At 34.0% G+C, this 15,456-nt stretch overlaps 1 protein-coding gene across 12 annotated transcripts in view; it reads right to left on the reverse strand.

Moving 5' to 3' along the window:
* BIRC6 (baculoviral IAP repeat containing 6) overlaps positions 1 to 15,456 on the reverse strand; it is a 148,626-nt gene that overhangs the window by 111,266 nt on the left and 21,904 nt on the right. For 6 of the 12 annotated variants that reach the window (XM_087717964.1, XM_014059002.2, XM_014059053.2 and 3 more), the window contains exons 9-20: positions 14,413 to 14,471; positions 12,168 to 13,562; positions 9,681 to 9,830; positions 8,988 to 9,213; positions 7,666 to 7,826; positions 6,801 to 6,929; positions 5,213 to 5,344; positions 4,832 to 5,010; positions 3,385 to 3,530; positions 1,486 to 1,647; positions 1,241 to 1,372; positions 825 to 922 (exon numbers count right to left, since the gene is read on the reverse strand). In XM_087717964.1, coding sequence (XP_087574090.1) covers positions 825 to 922; positions 1,241 to 1,372; positions 1,486 to 1,647; positions 3,385 to 3,530; positions 4,832 to 5,010; positions 5,213 to 5,344; positions 6,801 to 6,929; positions 7,666 to 7,826; positions 8,988 to 9,213; positions 9,681 to 9,830; positions 12,168 to 13,562; positions 14,413 to 14,471 — 2,969 coding nt within the window. The remainder of the gene's footprint in view (positions 1 to 824; positions 923 to 1,240; positions 1,373 to 1,485; positions 1,648 to 3,384; positions 3,531 to 4,831; positions 5,011 to 5,212; positions 5,345 to 6,800; positions 6,930 to 7,665; positions 7,827 to 8,987; positions 9,214 to 9,680; positions 9,831 to 12,167; positions 13,563 to 14,412; positions 14,472 to 15,456) is intronic. The other 6 variants (XM_014059009.2, XM_087717963.1, XM_087717962.1 and 3 more) reach the window with 3 other exon arrangements.

Consider the following 15,456-nt stretch of genomic DNA (forward strand, 5'->3'; position numbering starts at 1 on the left):
CTCTGATTGGATGGTGGGGAATGGAAGGATTTATATTCCTTGCAGACAGCTGGTCATTTGCATTCTTTTAGAGAAACGTCTTCAGAGGGAAAAAAAGAAAGAAAATCCAATGCCTCCTGAAAAAGCACCTTTGGGACAACCATAACCTGGAGGACTGAGAATATCCATAGACTTTTAGCTATGCACTTTGGGATGAACACCCTATGAATGGTGTGTCTGAACGGATTTCCAGAACAATTGCAGACTACGGGAACCATTTGCAATTCAGTTTGAGATGCAGACAATACAGACTTATCCCCAACAGCCTGCTCCTGTCTTCAATAGTGAAAGAAAACAGAAAACATCCTGCAGCCCAGAAGGCTCCACACCCATTTGCAGGTGACCCTGAGGACACAGATAAACCTCCAAGTGGTCTCAATGACTCTCTAAAAGAATGCAAACAACCAGCTGTCTGCAAGGAATATAAATCCTTCTATTCCCCACCATCCAGTCAATGAAGACGCTTCTTGAATGAGAAGCGAAATGTCTTCAAAGAAAAAAGAAAGTCCAGTTGCATCCTGAAAAAGCACCTTTGGGACATTCAATAAACTATTCCGTCAATCAATTTTAACAGATTGTGGTAAGTTTGCATTGATACCTATTCAGGCAGTATTCCTAGGTTATATTACTCTGGGTGTATGTTCGTAACATTAACGTATACAAAGAGTAGTAAGTTAAATGCAAGATTAGTATTAAGACAGAAAAGAATATCAAACAAAGAAAAACAGGTAGAAAGTATCAGAAGAAATCAAATTTGATTCCAAAAACAAAAATCTTAATCTTACCTCCAGTTGCCGCTGCAGGTAAATAAGATATATTGCCAAGCAAAGCCTTCAGAAGGACCGAGCTAAATCCTTGTTGACTTGGTTCAAATTTCCCATTACTACAAAAATATATAATTAATTTTATTTTAATATTTTATTTTGTTCCTTGGCAAACATTATTCAGATGTTTTGTTTTGTTTTTACATACATAGGTCTCAGCAGAGAAAGGGCTTAATCAATGTGCAATCCAATTTCTATCTATCTAGAAATACTAAATTTGGTGGAAATGGCTCCTACATAGACACAGGATCGAGCTACAAAATATTAATTTTCTCTATAAAAGATAATCTATGTTAACATATCTTACATTATGTTAGCTAGCATATTCAAATAAAAGAAAACTTTAAGCTGGAAAAAAAACCAAGTTAAATTATTACCTTATGCAAAGAGCTAGAAATCGTGCACATTTATGTGCTATGCTTCGCCCTGCTTCAAAGAAGCATACTCGAATTATGTGGAAGAGACACGTCCTTGTTTTTGACAACAAACTCTCATTTGTTTCTCTTGAACTGAAACATTAAAAACAAAAGCAGACTTTACATCCCAATCATTACTTTTGAGTACTTCTAACCAAGGTAAGAAATCTGTTAAGGGGTCCCTTTATTTATTTATTTATTTTTACCTCCCTGGTCCATTGGATTGAACTCCTGCTAGCCAACACAGGATATCTAATACAAGACTTTGAGCATGTTCTGTCACAACTCCATCTTCTGCCTTTTTGCAAAGGCTGTTAAGAAGTCTTTCATGAAATTCCGAAAACTGCAACATGGCACACCTCTGAACTCTAGAAAAGAAATAATATACAATAAGAAAGAAGGAACTTAATCAGTGAACTGGGGGTAAACTATTCTTGCTTTTGATTATAGCAATGTTAAGGTTTTTCAAGAAGGAAGAAAAGAAGCTTAGTGTTTCTCTCTAATGTGGTTTTAAAAAGTCCCGAAACTGCTTTTTACCTCTTAGATTTGAAATTCAAAACTTGTCTTGTTATAGAAAACCATGTTATTTAAACAACATGCTGAAACCACTTGATTAGATACAAGTAATGCTCAATTTACAACCATTTGTTCAGCAATTGTAAGTATGATTGTACTGGAAAATGAACTTATGATCCATGCCCAAAGTTACAGCTTTTGCAATGTCCCTGGATGTCACAGGATCAAAATTGGCAGCTCACCTGCACTTATGACTGCATGAGGGCTGCAAATCTGCCCTACATGGGTGGGTGGGAGTTGCTACAGCCCTGCAGTCACACACACTGCTAGGCTGGGTGGGGAAGCTGAGGCTTCTAGGGGGATCTGTGATTTTGCACCAAATTGCAGCACCCCAACTCACCTGCCTACATCGAGCCTTCCCCACCCCCATGGCACTTCCACACTTCCTCCACTTACCAACCATGATTCTTGGGTGATGGTTGCTAGGAGTAATGGTATTGAATGTGTTAAGCAACTGACATCTCACTTTACTTAGTATTCTTACTTAGTAAAGTGAACACTGCTTAGTAACTGAAATTCTGATCCCAATTGTGGGATCAGAAAACTACTTGCAATTTGAAGATGACTATGGTTATTAAGTTTGTCTTCTAGTTCAACAGGAAAAAGAAGCTAGGGTAGAAAATCCTAAGTGTGCTTTTTCTATTTACTATTTTACAAATGCTTAATTTTCTAAAGGTTCTGTTTTCATCAAAATGTTCTACTATACAGCTAGTCCTCAACTTACAACTTTTCCTTTTGTAACTCTTCAAAATTATAACAGCATTGAAAAAATGGTTTTTACGCTTACAACCACTGCAGCATCCCCATAGTCAGGTGATCAAAATTCAGGCACTTGACAACTGGCATGTATTTAATGGCAGATGCCATGTCTCAGGGTCATGCATGATCACTATTTGTAACTTTTCCAGCTGGATTCCAACAAGCAAAGTCAATGGGGGAAAGCCAGATTCATTTAACAATCACGTGATTCAATTAACAACTGCAATGATTTGCTTTACTGGCAAAAATATATCCTAAAACAGGGCACAATTCACTTAACTGCCTTGTTTAGCAATGTAAATTTAGTGTTCCAGTTTGGTCATGTCAAGCACCACTTGTAGAGTGAGCCAGTTTAGTGCTGGACTAGGAGCAGGACATTCTGATTTTTAGTCCTGCTTTAAGCATAAAATTAGGTGATTTTGATTCAGTCACTCTATCTCAGCTGTAGAAAGGCACCAGCAAAAAAACTATTCAAAATGTTGTCTATAAAACTGCATGGACATGTAAGTATAATTGTCAAATCTGACTTGAGAGGAAAAAAGTTTTGTTCTAATGAAGATTTGCCATATATTTTTAAATTATTTTAATTAAATCTAAATTAAATTAAACAAGTTAAAATGAAATCTTTATTTTTATATTCAATATAGTTAGCCTATCTTATATATTATTGTTTGAGATACAATGCAGTTCAATATAATAATATCAATAATGCATTAACCTACATTCTTTTTGAATGCGTGTTTAAAAATGTATTTATGAAATATACTCACTGATAACCAACTAACCTTTCCTTTGAAATAGATGTTTTTTTAAATCTTCTAATTGTTACAGATACTTCTTGCAGCAAATCACATCCTCTTAGGTTGTCAGATTTCCGTGAGGAAGTACTGGTTTCTGCTTTATTAGAAGACTTGTCCTGTTTTAAAAAAATAACAATTCATGAATTTGAAAAGTCATACTCTGGATGCATACAAGTATTTTTCATTTTGCCAGGGTATGAAATTTACTTAAATTATTATCAAGTAATACCAAAACACATTTTCTCAGAATTTGAAAATCTTGCATTATATAAAAATTTGAAACATCAATATACAAGTTCTACTATGTTCCTCAATATGTAAGCGTATTATACATTATAATGTTCTTAATAATGCAAGCATGAAGATAGAACTATCAAAAATTGAAGGAGAGAGGTAGAGAGAGAAATTAGTATGTTGCTTATTTTATCAACTACATAAAGGGAAATGACTAGAAAACAATATAGTGATATTATCAAAAATTGTCCCCTGTCCTACATGTTAGGCTTGCATATCATTTTAAACTAGGTTCAGCAGTTAAGAATATTATCAGGAATATCAGATTCTGACAAGTATAATGATAATATTTGTATGTCATATTAAGCATGTTAGTGTGTTGTGAACACACTGCAATAGCTCCTGCATTTATTTCCTAGCCTCTTCCTGACTAGCCAGGAATGTTAGTTTGAAACTTCTATTATTCATTAGATTACAGTAAAATTGCTATGTGGAGGTTACAACAGTGGTTAATTTTGATTACGCATAACTCTATTTTGGAGTACATAAATAAGATCAGACAGTTCAGATCAGGACAAGTAGCTATCCCACTATCTCTTAAACCAGGAGTCTCCAACCCTGGCAATTTTAAGACTTGTGAACTTCAACTCTCAGAATTCCTCAGCCAGCTTTTAGTGTTTGGATATGTTTAGCCAAAGGATTAAAAGTACCGGTTCTGGAAATAGAACAAATTCTAGAGATATTCAAACAGAGGCTGAATAGTATTTGTCAATGGAATCTAATGGATGTTGCTCTGAGCAAGTATTTGGATTAAATGACTTCCATGGTAGTTTCCAATTCCAAGACTACTTGATTCTACGGTTTTGCTAATGGATAGTTCACCAGATGCTGTATTTTTCGGAGTATAAGATGCACCATTTTCCCACGAAAAAAGGGTGAAAATCTGGGTGTGTCTTATACACTGAATACAGCATTTTTGGCCTGCCAAAACCCTGCCCCCTTTGCAAAAATGGCTGTGCATAGCCTTTAGGCGGCTTCCAGAGTGCTCCTGGGGGCCTGTTTTCACGAAAAATGGGCCATTTTGTATTGTTTTTGCCCCCACCCACCCACAGGAGCACTCTACAAGCCTTCTAAAGGCTATGCATGCCCTTTTTTTGGACAAAAAAATATATCATTTAAATACCTTGCCTGCTGCAACTTTTGCTAAAAGTGATGCAAGTGAATGTCCCTTGTTATTTTGAGGTTTCAGAGATGGTATCCTTAAAACAGGCCAGATTCCTCCATTACAGATTTCCTCTGTTACTCTGTCATTCACAGCTTTTACATGGATTAAAAATGAACGGTATTTGCCACCTGCCATGCCTAGAATAAAACAGATATAAAGAAAATAAATTAATTCTCACAGTAGAAACAATTATTGGCCAACTTTTTACCAGAAAAATATTCACATTTTAAATGTCAGGAATCAATTCTAAATATCAGGTCTGTATCTAATCATTTTAAAAAAAAATCATCACACACATTTTAGATTTTGTTCTCCAAAATATTCTGCCAAGAGTATTACCTTTTACAAGCTTTGGACTTGTGAGTGTCAACATTCCAGCATGTCCGGATAAGTCAAGTCCAGTAGCCAACCATACAGGTCCACACAAAATATCTTCTTTGTGATCCTCTAAAAAGGGACATAGCCGAAGGCCTTTAAAAAAAGTATAAAAAAGTAAAATTACACTGATCATAGCAACCTTATACATACAAAATATTTTTTTTAAAAGAATAACATTGAAAGTAGGGTATATTCTTGAAAAGCCAACTCTTGACATACTTTGCTATTTAATGTTATTTTTTTAATCTATCCATTTAAATGAAAAGTTTCTTGTAAAAGTTTTATTTCTATTTTTCTTTTCATAGTTCATTATAAACAGAACTGTCTCCAGTACTTCCATGATTGTAGTATGTACAATCATGGAAGGATCAAATTTGTCTTTTAAATTTATCATTCATGAGCCTAATGCTTTTAGAAAGTTACTTCTCTTATACAACTACAAAATTAACACATTTTGTCTCAAATGCTAGCATACAATGTGGCCTTACATTCAATTTATAATACATCCATGATTATATTTAAGAGCTAGACATTCAGTTTATACCAATGTTCATTAATTTATTTTAAAATTAGGATAAACTAAGATCTCCTTGGAACATTAGCATTTAAATGAAGTGGACAGCTTCATCAATTTCCTCCTCTAACTAGACATTCAAATTGTAATTTTTATACCACTAAGTAACAACAATTCTTCATGCATCAATATAATAAAGAAATATAAAGCTTCAGGACAATATGTGCCAAATTTTATTTCTAGAACTTCATTATTGTTGCACTGTTTTTTTGTGATTATGTAGCAATTTATCAGGATTTGCATTCCTTTCAGTGGGACAAGTCTGTTAGAGAAAATTATTTTTCAAAGTTACCAACTTATCAAACAGGAAGTAAAATTTGGTGGCATTTGTAATCTGACTACTGTAATCCCTTCCTGAATTGTTTTCAAGGAACCAATAAGACCTTTCCATTCTTTTGATGTTCTGAGTTACAGTAATTTCTGATGGTTCTTTCTGGCAAATAGTGGCACTTGAATGAATTGTTTATGGAAGGATTTCTGAAATTCCAGTATTTGATTACCAACTATGATTATCAGAATAAATATACAGTAATAAAATTCATTCTAATAAATTCATTCATATTTCAATGAATGAGGTAAAGCAGATTTTAGTTGGTAAAACCAGTAATAAGCAGGATCCCAGAATAAGAGAAACTAAGTTTATTTAGTTACTTAATTATGATTTATATAATTTATACAGCCACTGTTCTCAAAATTGTAAGTCTAAATGATGACTACAGGGTTAAAACCAAAGAACAAAATAACAAAATTAATTAAATAAACGAATATCTTAGCAAACAAACATCTCAACTAACAATGTAACATACATCCAGGGCCTAAAACCATTCCTTTTTGAATCAGTAAAGACAAGCACTAGAAGAAACTACTAATGGAACCCAGAAGCAAAAGTTCACTAGACTTCCTTCTAAAACTTATCTAGCAAATTTCTATGTGGCAACTCTATTTAAAATAATGTTATACTTCAGCAAAACTCACACTGTGACTCTTCTACATCCATGTTTTGCATTTCTTCATTCAAATCATCCAACCCTGTTTTTCCATTTCTTTCCATTTCATGATGAGCTGGTGATAGAGGAAAAGTTATCTGTCTATCTACAGCTGCTTCTGGAGAACAAATACATAGGAAAAAAACACTTTCAGATTTTTTAAATTAGCACAATCTCTTTTGGAGCATAATTTTATCACATAATATGTTGTGAATGTGTTATAGAAACATTTAAAAATATTTTAAAACTATCATGAACCTTGAAACAATTGGTGCTTGGAATTTCTTGGCTTTTGAGTGGTACACCAAGACCTACGCTCTAAGAATGAAGCAGGGCAAGGATAAAAATTAAAACAGATTTAATTACTAATTCTATGATCACCAATGCCAGCGGGCTTGTGAGGCAATTATTAGCAAACTGTTAAATCTGAGAAATGGGAATTGCCACGTTATCCTCAATCTTAAGTTTCACAATATTCTTGGTTACTTAAATAGTATCAAGACAAATTATATCATCTGTAAAATGCTAATAAAATGAAAATAAAAAAGATTGTTTAAAAATAGAACTGAAATGAATTCCTGCAACACAAAGAAAAAGTATCAAAATCAAAATTAGCATTTATAACATTTCCTCATTCTTAAAACAAGTAAAAATATTTATTGAAGGATAAAACTCATTTTGACATGCAGTGATACCTACTGCTTTCTGAACTTTTCACCATGGGACACTGTTCACCCATTGGATTTCATTTCATTTGACATTGCTTTAACATGTTCAAGCTACTGATGGTTTAATAATGCCATTTTGAAATATATAAATATTACTGAAGGCAAATTGTTCAGTTATTTTCTTACCATTAACTTTCCCTAAGCCAGGAGCTTTATTTTTCAATAAAGTCACTTGAATCTGTGGAATGTTTGTGATACTTGAATTCAAAACAAATTTGAAATCCACATGTCCCACCATACAAGCCTTTGGCAAAACCAGTTCAAAGACATGTTCATCCCAGCTGTTGCTACAAAGAAAAAAAAATGAAAATAATGTTCAATGAGATAAAAAGCTCCAATTTATTTTCATCTGTACAATAATAAAATATGAATGTTTACAACTTTCTCACTATTTTTAGTATGAACCTAATTTTTAAAGTCTATCTAATTCAATAACATAAGATACAATAACATTTTCAAGTTGAAATATCTTTAGGAATGTCTAGAACATTTTGAATTTGCATTCATTTTGATTAAAAATGCCCAATTTCAAATGTTTTACACAGCATGTTTAAGTGTAAAATGGTCTGCTCATTTTGCAAATCTTAAAAAAGTATCTTAAACTCAGAACACTTCTAAAATGAAAAGCAACATGCTAGGATACATGACATTTTGAGTTGAAATGGTTCAAATTTGAAATGTTTGTATACCTCAAGGACTGTTATGGCGAACCTATGGCACGCGTGCCACGGGTGGCATATGGAGTCATTTGTCCAGGCACGTGAAGTGTTGCCCTGTCAGCTGGCCATTTTTCGCCCTCCAGAGGCTTCAGGAGCTTCCCTGAAGCCTCTGAAGCGTAAAAAACAGGCCCTACGGGCAAACCAGAAGTTCAGGAATATGCTTCCGGGTTGCTCGTAGGGCCGGTTTTAGCCCTCCGGAGCCTTCAGGGGCCTTCAGAAGATTTCAGGGAAGCTCCCCCCGCTTTTGGCACGCGAGCCACAAAAGGTTTGCCATCACTGCTCTAGGACATCGTTCTTCTATATAGATGTAGGCCACCTGAAACTTTGGATTTTAAACCAAGTTATAGAACACATCACCTTCCAGTTTTTATATGTAATATAATACAAATGAGATCCAGTTTATTCTAGTGGCTAACGCACCAGGCTGGAAACCAGGAAACTGAGAGTTCTAGTCTCGCCTTAGGCATGAAAGCTGACTGGGTGACTTTGACCTACTTTCAATCCAACTCACTTCGCAGTATTGTTGTTGTGATGAAAACTGAAGGAGGAAGGAGTATTAGGTATATTCACAAGCATGAGTTACTTATAAAAACAATAAAGCAGGGATTAAAATAATAATAAATATAAAAGAAGGCTTCTACTAGGGAATTCCATTTATAACTCAAGATATCAGAAGATTCAATGTTTAAATAAAGTAGGGAGGCAAATGTTCTCTCAAAAATGATTTACCTATCAGTTTGCAATTTCCAAGTCCGGGTATGTTGAGCTGCATCCCCATGATGCTGCTGGTGCAAATGTTGTGGATGTCGTCTTTGTTGCTGTTCTTGTTGCACTTCAACCCAGCATGGTGGAACTGTAGCTGAGAATCGTGGTGTCAACGTTTCAAAACGAGTAAGCTCTACTAAAGATGTCAAAGTTTCAAGCGAGAATGGCTGGTCCACCAGAAGATCAACTCCTGTTTTGTAATTAGAAAATAAAAAGATGTTTAAAAACATTTAATCACAAAAAAAATCAGTAGTTTCCACAAGAAGCTACAGCACTTTTTAAAATATTTGTCTTTTGGTTCAGTTACACTAGAACTAAGTACACATACATATTTCATGGCACCATGTTTTCATGCATGTTATGTTACAGAGTCTCTAGTTGGCATTTAGAAATAAAACTGATTAGCCATCTGCTGCTGGGAAAAACAATCTATGAACATTCTGGTTCAGGTTTCAATATTCATTTTAGTTTGGAAAACACATTTTTTGCAAAAGTAACATGCACAAAAACAGATGAGAATTTTTGCAGTAGGCAGGCACAATATAACAAAAAAAAGCATACTGCTCATTTTATGAGACTTTAAAATGGTACTGTATTGTGTTTCTTCAATCAAATAATATACCTTCTGAAAACATGAATGTAAAATTGAAGACTTACCTGTAATGCCTGGACTTGAAGGATTAGATAAAGGCTTTGTGCCTTCTGTTAATTGCTCCGTCACTTTAGACAGAGATGCATCCACAAGAATATCAGCTTCATCAACATCATCACAAGTTCCTCCAATCTGGAGAAAATGAAGTTCTCCACCTAAAAGAAAGAGTTGAGAATTTAAATAGAAGTCCACAACAGTCCAAATTAAGCACATGTACGCACAAACTCATTTTGACGAAGTGCTTCAATGGAGTGTATTTTCTTGGGCAAGACAAATTTACTTCAAATCAGGTTTTGAGTATGTTGTATGGCACAGTAATATTTCCTAATGGGATGATCTTTCTTTAAAAAATGGAGGGTCAAGTTTTGATGAGCTGTTCTTGGAATACCACTGGCAGCAGTTTCATTGTTACTTGGACTGTCAGTTCTCATGATGCTCAAGAACTGTTGTTCATTTCCTTGGACATTCATTCCTTTCAGGTTAGCAGATGATTTTTTCATAACAGATAACGATTGCAGCCATTAATTACTATTATTGATTTAAAACTAAAACAACATCGGAAGAATAGGCAACACAACAGTTTTACTAAAATGGAATTAGTTCAATTGGACATAAATAATACAGAGAAAAATCTGGAAAATCATTGCCTTCTCAAATGACATATTTACAATGAAGTAAAATAATATCTAATAAAAAATTCCTTGGGAACAATGCATACCAATTATAGTGGAATTAATTTTCATTTTTTTACACATAGCGGGCAAACAGATTATTTTTTTTTAGAAATATCTTAAATCTTCCAATAATTTTAGATGTATACTCAGAGGAATTGGCTGCATCCTTAATTTTTTTTTAGGAAATCTAGGATATTATTCATAAAACGACATTTGGTAAAGACCAAATCACACCTCAGGGTGGTGAAGACAGGTTTAAAACCAACTGAATCATCATAATCATAAATAATAAACAGCAAACTACAATTAAGGTTTCCCAAACTCAAATGTTATACTGTAACCACAGACTTACATAGACATAGAAAAACCACAATAACAAGCTCACTCAACTAATACAACATGGAATTTATTAAAGGTGTCCTTTATTACATTTAATTTCCAATCTGGTGTTGGAACCCTTGGCATTGTGAAACAACTTGTGAAATTAATGGAATGTGCTAGCTGAATTTAAAGGGAAACTATTGTTATATGCAAATAATATTCAGGGTTTTTCAATGAACACCACTGCTCTCTATCTAAATTTGTAGAAGTTGTAAATATTTCATAAAATAAAATTAATATAGCTAATGGTTAAACTATTATTGTTTTGTTTATTGCCCAGTTATTTATTACCCAGAGATTATTATTTCCAGGAAAACATACAGTTTAGCTGATTAGATTGTTTTAAAAATGTTAAAAAATACCCAGATGAAAACAGATACAAAGACAATAATGCCCTTTAGGTCTGTGGGGAAGAATTTGTCATAAAAATAAACAGATTTTTATTTTAATCATATTGCTAAATTAATAGTTAATATTTTATGAAAGAATTAAATAGGCAGGATTTCTTTGTTAAAAGTGTGTTACTCTTATGACAATAGTAGTTTTTATCTTCTTCACTGGGCGTCTCTATTAACCTCAATCATGTTTTGGAATGGACTTAATATTGAATATGTGAGCATGGCTTAAAAGTTTGATTTAGTGTTTTTTAATTTAGGAAATTTTAGTCACTAATTAAAGTAGGAGTTTGGTTATATTTCCAGCACTGAAAGCAGTTGTTAGACATATCTAAGCCCTACTGGGTGGAAAATTTAAATTTGATTTTGCTTCTTATCAGAAACTGATTGTCTGGTAATAGATTTAAAAACAACAACAACAAAATATCATGGTAACAAAATCATTACCTTTGATCAGAAATTGAAAGTTTTAAAGGTATTGGAAATAGTACGTGCAAACTAAGACAACAATGTATTATTAGTAAACGTCTTAAAAAGATTTCAAAAGCAAATTTTTACAAACTTGGTTAGTTCAGGAAAAAAATTATCTTTAATCTCAGTACTATTTTTGTCTCGTGTGTGTGTGTGTGTGAGAGAGAGAGAGAGAGAGAGAGATACTTGTGTATCCATTATTATTTTGTTCTATACTATTAAGTGAACTCTTATTTTCACCATTTTTTCACCTTAATTTTACCCATAAAATAACTTAGGTTTTTATTCTGAAATAGATAATAGTACAACGTAATATTTTAAATTTAAATAAAAACATAAAGAAGAGAAGCCTCTTAAAAGATCAGGACAATAGCTGTGACTGCGAGACTGAAGCCTTTCCACTCATATATGTGTGGAAGTTATGGATGACAAACAAACAAGAGGGCAGATTTTTGATAAGATTGTCATGGCTACCATTTTGACTTTTCTTTCCTAGTTGACATCCCATGGTATAAACAGAGAAACCTGGAAAAATGAAGCATTTTTTTAAAAAAACAAATGAAAATCTTACCTCTAGTGCATGCACAGAGTCTATCAGTGCCTGAGCAGTATATTACTGAGACAAATTTGTCTGATTCTTCAGTACCTTCCTTTTTAGGTGGCTCCACTTTGGCCAGGATTTCAAAGTTTGAAAGATCTAATATTTTAACATAGCCTCCCTGAGTGGTTATTACTAGATGCCCAAGAGCAGAGATTTCCGATCTTTTTTCTCTCTCGCTGCCATTCTTAGAAGTTAATTGTATTTCCTCTGTAGGTTCCTCACAGTCATCTTCTCTATTATCCAATATGTCTGGTGGGAGCAAAATCAATGAGGTAATGGTATCCTGGGGGTCTTTGATATGCTGAATTTTTATAGGTTCCTCTTCTAGAGTCACAATCCTAGTGGCATAGTTCATTTTATAAAGCACTAGATAACCACCACTAGCACTTCGTTGTTCTGGCTGGATTATTAAGGGCGTCTGTACGTCTGCTGGTGAGTCATGCTGGATCATACTGATATTTGCACCATTCACTACAGTAAGATTAGATTCTATTTCTCCTTTCCTTCTATTACATAGTGCCGAGTTTAATTTATTTAAATTATTCAAGGCCTCTACTTGATTTATTGCACTCAGGGATTCAACAGGACATGTCCGCAGTCCTATTAATAAATGAACTCCATCTGCACAAGGAGTGATTGAATCTACACAAAAATTCTCCTCCTCTGCAAACTTTGGCAGTCTTAGGCACTGAACCAAAGTTCCAGGTTTGGGAACCATTGAGTTCCACTTCTCAGAGTCCGGAGAAGTTAGGCTGGCTGTTGCGTCTGCAAACTGCTGAATGTATGTCACAGGAGGATCTTGCAACAGCAATTGCTCCTGGCTATCCAGCTCCATCTCTATGATTTGTGGGACTGTAAAACCATCATCATGTAAACTTTTACTCATGATATTGTTCATCTGTGAAAAGATTTTTCCTGCTTTTTCATCAGATTCCTTAATGCTGTAAAGCAGTAATATAGGTGAAGTCCTCCTTACCAGAGGAGAATTCAGTTCTGAATTAGTACAGGATTCATTGTCAGTTGATCCCAGGTCTGATATACTACCAGCTTGAGTCCTGCTTAAATCATCCAGTGATCTCTGAGAATTACTACTAACAGGAGAGGTAGCAGGCGATTTGTATGTTAATAAACCTCCAGCTAACAAACAAGGAAAGGGAATGTTGTGGTGTTCCAGATGCTTTTCCTTCATCTTTTCACTTTTACAGTTAGTCAGGCAAGGGTTTGCCCCAAGTTCTTCTAAATCTTTCACTGTGTCTTCAAGTACGTTTGCAACTATTTCCCACTGAAGTTTCTCAGGCTGCTGAAGAATGCTGAGAGCAGTTACATCAAGGCTGACCTCCATGGTTTCCTTTTGTGATGTGTGTCCTTAAAGATAAAACATACAATGTAAAAAAAAAAAACCAGATCTTATCCATAGTACAATTATGTTTTTGTAAACCTTTACATTTTATTTATTTATTTAATTTATTGACACACATATACACACACACACACACAAACCAACATCTAATGATATCTTCAAATATTTCTATTTTATCCAAACCAGGTAATTGTAGCTTGCCTAAGCTTGAGGATGGCAAAAATATGCTTTGTCATGTGAATGTCTGACACCTAAAAAATTTACAGAATAGAAGTAAATTACCAGGTAGAGCAATGCATTTAAAATATGGTATAAGACATTTGCATAATGTATTAATATAAGATAATCACACAAACAGGTATAATTTCTATACTGTTAAAGTGAAAGATAAAATATCCAATGTCTAAAACGGAAATAAGAGGAAACCTATGCATATTTTCAGCATCAGTGGTAGAGATCCAACCTTGAAGGAAAATAGGGGGCAGTCAAAATGATCTATCCCCCAACCTCCAAAAAGATTTAAGGGTTTCAAATACATTTTGTCCTCAGAGAATAGTATGAAGACATTCTTAATCAGACAGCCCTTAAAAAGGATCTTGATTTGGGAGCTGCCCCTTCTTTGTTGAAAAGATTGCAGGGAGGAGCAGAAGAAAAAGAATTATGTGCCACATTTTCACTGAACTCATTCCCTCTGCCCTGCTTATGTTAAAAAACAGGTTACTTTATTTCTTAATTCTAAATCAAAGTATTAAGACTAATTGCAAGGTATGTAATCCTTACTCTTTATTGACAAAAGCATTGTGAATAATTGCAAGTAATGTTATTACTATTTCATAATAAATATTATGTGCCTACCAGTCACTGATTCTGATCTGGAATGCTCCTCACTGTCTGAATCTTCTAGCAAATCATCGCTAAAATCAAGATTAGAGAAATTAAGCCAAGAAAACAATTTAATACAATATACCTATTTCTAAACATAAATTTTAGCATTAAAACCTGTTAATATAACAGCATATTATATGATTATTAAATTAAATTAGTTAGGCAAACTACTGATGAGTCCAACGATGATTATACTTATTTTAAATCCATTCTGTGATTTAACCTATATGATCCTCCAATTCAGAAGCAAGTAGCCTGTATTTTTGCTTTAGAAGATATATGGGAAAGAATTTGTTGAGGACTTCAAGTTAACCATCAAGGAGAGTCAATTAAACTCTCACACTAGTGAGATCATCAGGACATATATTCTGTTTTTTATAAATCAAGAGAAATCAAGAGAAAACATGCTGCAAATAGTGTTAATTATGTAGTTTCTGCTTCTTGCTGAAAAACGAGCATTGCTAATTCAAACATTAAGATAACTAAGTACTAGCTACAACTACTACAGTGATTAGAATGCAGTATTGAAGGCTGACTCTGCCCACTGCCAAGAATTCGATCCTGACCATCTGAAGGTTGACTCAGCCTGCCATCCTTCTAAAATCAATAAAATGAGGACCCAGATTATTGAGGACAATAGGCTGACTCTGTAAACCATTTAGAGAATGCTGTAATGCACTGTGAAGCTGTATATTATGTCAGTGCTATTGTTAAAAATACAAAATAAACCAAGAAATATATAAAGGCAAAGGAGGAAAGGGCAACTCATGTCTGTTCTTTCAATCTGTAGGTAGGATTGAGCTATATTGATGACATTCAAATGATAAACTAAGCTTTCATAAACTAACATGAACTATACGGCTTCTAGATTAATAATTCAAACTAAGACATATCAAATGGCAAGAGAAGAAAAATGCAGAGTTGCTTAACTGAACTAAGAAAAAAAGTCTTCAGAAATAAAGTTCTATAAATAATTCTATGTGTTAATTGTTAACAGTTAATAGAAACTCGTAA

The sequence above is a fragment of the Thamnophis sirtalis genome, unplaced genomic scaffold (genome assembly GCF_051295495.1).
Source record: "Thamnophis sirtalis isolate CommonGarterSnake01/CBP01778 unplaced genomic scaffold, rThaSir2_p1.2 scaffold_6, whole genome shotgun sequence".
In the NCBI taxonomy this organism is placed as follows: domain Eukaryota; kingdom Metazoa; phylum Chordata; class Lepidosauria; order Squamata; family Natricidae; genus Thamnophis; species Thamnophis sirtalis.